The sequence below is a fragment of the Otolemur garnettii genome, unplaced genomic scaffold (assembly GCF_000181295.1).
Source record: "Otolemur garnettii isolate 467f Iridium unplaced genomic scaffold, OtoGar3 scaffold00008, whole genome shotgun sequence".
NCBI classification, from domain to species: Eukaryota; Metazoa; Chordata; class Mammalia; order Primates; family Galagidae; genus Otolemur; species Otolemur garnettii.
In genome coordinates this window covers 15,253,381-15,260,283 of record NW_003852403.1, presented here as the reverse complement: position 1 = coordinate 15,260,283, position 6,903 = coordinate 15,253,381, and the positions used below count along the sequence as shown (strand labels likewise).

Sequence of the window (6,903 nt, the reverse complement as noted above, 5' to 3'; positions counted from 1 at the left end):
GTGGGCACAGTGACATACACCTGTAGTCCCAGCTATTTGGGAGGCAGAGGCAGGAGGATCATTTGAGCCCACATGTTTGAGGTTACAGTGAACTATAATCAGGCCACTGCACTCCTGTCTGGGCAGTAGAGCTAGACCTATCTCTTAAAACTGTACAGAATGATTGTAAATTGTATAGAAAAATACAACACACAAGTATTCAATAATACAAGTAAAACAGAAATCTGAATAAGACTGGCAGATTATATAAAGTCAATGTCATGATTGTGATATTATACCATAGTCTTACAATTGCTATATTTTTTAAGAACTGGGCAAGGTGTACAGAAACATTTTTTTTTTTTTTTGAGACAATCTATGTGGCTCTCAGTAGAGTGCTGTAGTGTCTCAGCTCACAGCAACCTCAAACTCTTGGGCTTAAGCAATTCTCTTGCTTCAGCCTCCCAAGTAGCCTCAACTACAGGCACCCACCACATTGCCCAGCTATTTTTTTCTTGTTGCAGTTGTCACTGTTGTTTAGCTGGCCCTGGCCGGGTTCCAACCTGCCAGCCTCGGTGCATGTGGCTGGTGGTGTAACCACTGTGCTACAGGCACCAAGCTGAAAAATCTCTATTCTTATAGTTGCATGTGAACCTATGATCACCTCAATAAAAATTTCAATTAAAAAAATCTGAATGTTTATCACATACCATTACATGAATTACGCCTTTTTTACAGATGTGGGAATTGAAGTTGAGTGGCTGGTACCTGACCTAAGATAACAGAGTTGGTAAGAAGATGGGCCAGAATTTAAACTTAGGTCAGATCTGTCCCCCCTCCAAATACCATGAACTTAATCACAAAGCTATTCTGGCTGACTGGTTGATAACTTAGATATATGACGTGTACCTTATTCTAAGATAACTTAGAATATAATGACATAAGGGTTCAGTTGGTTGACTGAAGTAAAAAAGTAAATATATAACTTCAAAGGGTGAGCATGGTTGTTCTTTCTGCTAATATGATATAAATTAAAACAGCTCTTGCTTTAGAATAGGGTGCCAAGACTTAGGTAATAGAGCATAGTTTCTAGAGTACTATTAAGTATAAGGAATTTTGGGGCAGCACCTATGGCTCAGTGGGTAGGGTGCCAGCCCCATATACCATGGGTGATGGGTTCAACGGGTGATGGGTTCAAAACCCCCCCGCCCACCGGCCAAACTGCAACAGAAAAATAGTCCAGAGTTGTGGTGGGCACCTATAGTCCCAGCTAATCGGGAGTCTAAGGCAGGAGAATCACCTAAGCCCAGGAGTTGGAGGTTGCTGTGAGCTGTGATGCCATGGCACTCTGAGAGCGATAGAGTGAGACTGTCTGTACAAAAAAAAAAGTATAAGGAATTTTATTCTCAGCTTCCTAAAAATAAAGTTACTTTTTGTCTAATAATTATAAAATTGAATTAAGACCATCTTTAGAAAACAAACACCAAAAAGTACCCATACCTACTTGGTAATGTTGGCTTCAGATTATAATAAAAATACCCAAACCAAGTTTCAGTAAAATAATTTTATTTCCTAACATACAGTAAACATATACATCCAATCTGTGCTTTTCTTACACATCTATTCACAAATAACTTCCAAATTACAACTGCTTTCATATTTAAGCATGTACTAAAGTTATCTTAGTTGACATATGAAAAATGCTTTAGACAGGGTGGCGTCTCTGGCTCAAGGAGTAGGGCGCCGGTCCTATATGCCGGAGGTGGTGGGTTCAAACCCAGCCCTGGCCAAAAACCGAAAAAAAAAAAAAAATGCTTTAGACAGATAACATTCTGAATATATTGGACTGGCCATAGCAGAATTTGCTTTAGTTAGATAAGTTCTACATATTTAAAGCTTGGGGAAGCTACTACTTTTATATCTAATATTTCCAGATTAATAGGATGCAGAAATATCAGCTGGTTTCCAGAGAAATCTCATTAGTTTTTCTGGTGATGGAACCACTTATCCACTGCAGAGAAAATAAAAACAAATTAGAATCTCTGTTAAAAAAAATTACACCCAACATAGAGAAAGAATAACATACTTGCTTTAATGGAACCTACTATGAATTACCTTAAAACAAACATACACAGAAAGTTCCACTACAGCAAAAGCAGTTAGTTAACTTGTCAGTGTTTTCTTTCAGGCTTCCTTACTCTTGATGCTAATTATATAGTGTGATTTTCAAACCTGTTTTTAAAGTGGCAGAAGGCTTTTCTTAGTAGAAAAGGCCTTACAAAGAATTCTAACATCTAAAGTGGGAGAGAGGTTCAGCGCCTGTAGCTCAGCAGCTAGGGTGCCAGACACATACACCGGAGCTGGCGGATTCAAATCCACCCTGGGCCTGCCAAAAACAATGACAACTACAACCAAAAAATAAAAATAGCTGGGTGCTGTGGCAGGCGCCTGTAGTCCCAGCTACTTGGGAGGCTGAGGCAAGAGAATCGCTTAAGCCCAAGAGTTTGAGGTTGCTGTGAGCTGTGATGCTACAGCACTCTACCAAGGGCAAGAAAGTGAGATTCTGTCTCAAAAAAAAAAACCAAAAGAAAATAAAGTGGGAGAGAATTAGGCCTGTAATCCTAGCACTCTGGGAGGCCAAGACAGGTAGATTGCCTGAGCTCAGGAATTTGAAATCAGCCTAAACAAGAGACCTTGTCTCTACTAAAAATAGGAAAACTAATCAGGCATCATGGCAGGTGCCTGTAGTCCCAGCTGCTGCAGCGGCTGAGACAAGAGGATCACCTGAGCCCACGAGATTGAGGCAGCTATGAGCTCTGATGATGCCATGGCACTCTGCCCAGGGTTACAGAGACTTTGTCTCAAAAATTAAAAAAAATAAAGTGAGAAAGAATTGTTTTTTGGGTGAAGGAGCCTATGGCCAGATAGAGATGCAGACCCCAGCCCACTTGGGTTTCCTTCCAGTGTCCTGAGGCATTTCCATGGAATTCAGAGGAGCACAATGGGTAATAGCTGGGAAACCACCATGACAGAACAAGGTGCTATATAACAGCCTTTCTTCTCACGTACACTACAGAACTCTAAAAATGTTTTTCTCCCTTTTCTTCTCTCTCTTCATATGTATGTGGTGTGTTAAAAAATATACATAACATGGAAACTGGAGGACATTTTACTAAGTGGAATAAGTATGGCATGATCTCACTTATATGTGATAAGTGAGAATGATAAACCACATAAACCTTCAAAAAGGTTGATTCCGGGGCAGTGCCTGTGGCTCAAAAAGAGTAGGGCGCTAGTCCCATATGCCAGAGGTGGTAGGTTCAAACCCAGCCCCAGCCAAAAAAAAAAAAAAAAAAGGTTGAATTCATAGGAGTAGAGTGTAGAACGGTGGTGGCCGGGACTGGGATGATGATTAAAGGGTACAAAGTTTCAGACAGGCAGGCAGAACAAGCTTTAGTGGCCTATCGCACAGAATGGCGATCAAAACAAATAATAATGCACTGTATATTCAAAGTTGCTAAAAGAGCAGAATTTAAATGTTTTCACCAAAAAAGATATGTAAGGTGATGGATTTGTTAACTAGCCTGATTTAATCATTCCTAATGTAAGCATACAAATGTATTAAAAAATCACATCTACCCCATAAATATGTACAACTATTTGTCAATTAAAACTTAAGTAAGTATGTGTAATTTCCCCCTACATATGCAGAATTTTTAATGTAATTTTGCTGGAATGTAGCTCTTACCATCTGTTGGTAGTGTGCAGGCAGATTCACATGGTGGTGGCAGCTAAAATAAAATATTAAAATATATCAGTCTAATTCCGGGGGTAGAAAAAGCTTAAGTATACTGCCAAAAACTTAAAAGAATCCGAACAGAAAACTATCACAACTTTTAGCCCAACGATTTTCAACCAATGTGCCATGGCATATTGGTGTGCCAAAAATTTTTAAAGATCATTAATATTATTTTAGAAAGAAGTTCAAAGCACAGTAAGTATATTCCTTTTTTTACTTTTTTCTTGATCAATGTAATTTAAGTGTGCTGCAGAAGTTTAACTATACTATAGGTACAAGAGTGCTATGACATAAAAAAAAAGGTTGAAAAGCACTATTTTGGGCTCTAAAAAATAATTTATAACATACGGGAAAAGTGCAACGTTTGCTGCACTGCTAAGAGATGCTAATAAATTCAAGCCTCTTAACTTTTTTAATGACATGTAGGAAAATAATAAAAATGAATTGTTTTGAAATTAAAAACAAAGATATTTATGCATCTATAATTTTATATGTGCACACATACATCTTTAGAAAGATAAATCTAAGTGTACGAGATTCATAGTTAAATTGTTTTTTTCCCCCTTCTACTACCCCATTCATGTAGTAAAAAAGTGAGACCTCGTGGGTTTTTTTGCTTTCCTTATACAATTTTGTAAATGAAAATAATTTAAGATGATCTATGTCAGTCCTTTTGTTAATATAAATCAGATAATTAAAGATAGTATAGAAGCAAAATTATTGCTTTGATGGTTTACTACCTCACACGAAAGTCTTTGAGTATTAAAAATCATTCCTGCGATGATACCTAAAATTTGATAACTTCCTCAGTCCTTGCTATAACCAATAAATTCCCATTGGTTCTTTTGTGGAAAATGATTTCTTTATGTAATAGGCACTTGGGTTACTTGGTAGATTCTGGAATCATTTCGATTTTGACAAATTACACTACCATGCTATCTGCCTAACTTGTGATTGACCAGGGCCACTCCTCAGCTTCTCCCTTCAGATAAATGTCTACTTGTATGTGTTTATGATTCTAATTTTAAGGTCTCATATAGTAATATACACAGAAAAGGTACTAAAAGATTTGTTGACACAAGTACTTCCATTGGCTTCTCGGCCTTTGGGTTAAGAAACAAGTATTTCCTTTCCCCATTTAGCATCATATTTTAGCCACCTGGTATTTTCTTTTTAAAGGAAACTTTTACTTACAGCATCCACAATGGCTTTGGCAGCATCAGGATCACACTTGAAGGGACTCTCAGACACTGTTGTATTCATGCTATTAAATAAAACAAGAGCAGTTATGAGAAGAAACAACTAAAAAATCCTCTCTTAGGAGTTAAAAGAATATGTTAAAGATGTTAGAACAGATGACAATCAAGTTTGGTTTAGGTGAAAGCTTTTTCACTTACAGTAAACTCTAATGATTTATTTTGGCAAAGTCAACTATTCTTGTGGTCAGTTTTATTCAAATATTTTGTTCATTTGTTTTGAGACAGGATCTTATTCTGTCACCCAGTCTGGGGTATGATCATCCCCCATGAATATGTACAATTACTATGTCAATCAAAAAAAAAAAGGTTCATCCATAGAATGAAATATTATATAGAGATAAAATATATTATAAAAATCATATCTTTAATGACACAGGGCAATGTTGACAATATAGTGTGTTAAAAAAATCATAAAACAAATTATATACACAATATGATCCCCCCCCCACTTTTTTTTTTGAGACAGGGCTTCACTCTGTCACTCAGGCTGGAATGTCATCATAGCTCACTGCAACTTCAAACTCTTGCCCTAGCCTCCTGAGTAGCTAGTAGTACAAGGGTGTACCATCACACTCAGCTAAGTTTTCTGGTTTCTTTGTAGAGATGGGGTCTTCAAGCTGGTCTTGAACTTCTGAACTCAGCCTCCCAAAGTGCTATGATTACAGATATGAGCCACCATGTCCAGTTATCCTCACAAAGCTCTGATCTTGTTGTCTGCTCTATATTTTCAGTTTGTACTTGTTCAGAGAATATCTTATGGGCATTTTTCAGTTAATATATTTAATCTTCCCATTCACTTGATAACTGATTGACAAAAATCACCAGCAGCCCTTTTTTATCTGCAGTGGGTGCCTGAAACTGCAGGTCATTCGAACCCTATGTACACTATGTTTTTTGATCTGATGACCAAAACAGCTCCTAAGTGACTAACAGGTGAGTAGCATGTGGAAAGTAGATAAGCTGTATAAAGGGATGATCAATGCCCCAGGTGGGAGAGAGCAGGAGGCACGAGATTTTATCATGCTATTCAGAATGGCATATAATTTAAAACTTATGAATTGTTTATTTCTGGAATTTTCCACTTAATATTTTCAGACAAAGCTTGTCTCAGGTGACTGAAACCAAGGAAAGTAAAACAGACAGGGGACGACTGCTGTTATCTCCTTCCCAAGTGTCTGATGGTTATTAAAACCTTTGCAGAGAGGTGGCACCTGTTGCTCAGTGGGTAGAGCGCAGGCCCTATATACCAAGGGTGGTGCGTTTGAACCCAGCCCCAGCCAAATTGCAACAAAAAATAGCCAGGCGTTGTGGCCCGTAGTCCCAGCTACTCAGGAGGCTGAAGCAAGAGGATTGCCTAAGCCCAAGAGTTGGAGGTTGCTGTGAGCTGTGATACCACAGCACTCTACTGAGGGCAGCAAAGTAAGACTGTCTCAAAAAATAAATAAATAAATAAAATAAATAAATAAAACCTTTGCAGAGTCTGCTTTGTTTGTTAAACTTGCAGAGAAGAGTTAGCACTTACCAACTGATCCCTTTTCCATCCGTTTTCTTAGTCACTAATGCTTTCCAATAGTCATGAGTGCTTTTAATAATATCAATTGCAAAGTCCTATAATTTGAAGAGATATGCATTACAATGATAAAAAGGTGTTCTTTTCCTATTATCAACATCTTCTTAAAGCCTGATACTTTATCTCTTTTGAGTCATTTTCTTTCCTTTCCTTTTCTTTATTTTGGTGAGACAAAGTCTTGCTCTGTCATCCAGGCTGGAGTGCAGTGGCGCAGTCATAGCTCACTGCAGCCTCAAATTCCTGGGCTCAAGCAATCCTTCCACCTCAGCTTCCCAAGTAGCTGGCACTACAGGCTT

General features: G+C 38.0%; 1 protein-coding gene across 1 annotated transcript in view; it reads right to left on the bottom strand.

The window, feature by feature from the left end:
- Nucleotides 1-1,528: 1,528 nt before the first annotated feature.
- The window catches only part of PPA1 (pyrophosphatase (inorganic) 1), a 28,813-nt gene continuing 23,438 nt past the window's right edge, over nucleotides 1,529-6,903 (bottom strand). The window contains exons 8-11 of the mRNA XM_012801400.2: nucleotides 6,560-6,645; nucleotides 4,973-5,042; nucleotides 3,728-3,770; nucleotides 1,529-1,990 (exon numbers count right to left, since the gene is read on the bottom strand). Coding sequence (XP_012656854.1) covers nucleotides 1,959-1,990; nucleotides 3,728-3,770; nucleotides 4,973-5,042; nucleotides 6,560-6,645 — 231 coding nt within the window. The 3' untranslated portion in view covers nucleotides 1,529-1,958. The remainder of the gene's footprint in view (nucleotides 1,991-3,727; nucleotides 3,771-4,972; nucleotides 5,043-6,559; nucleotides 6,646-6,903) is intronic.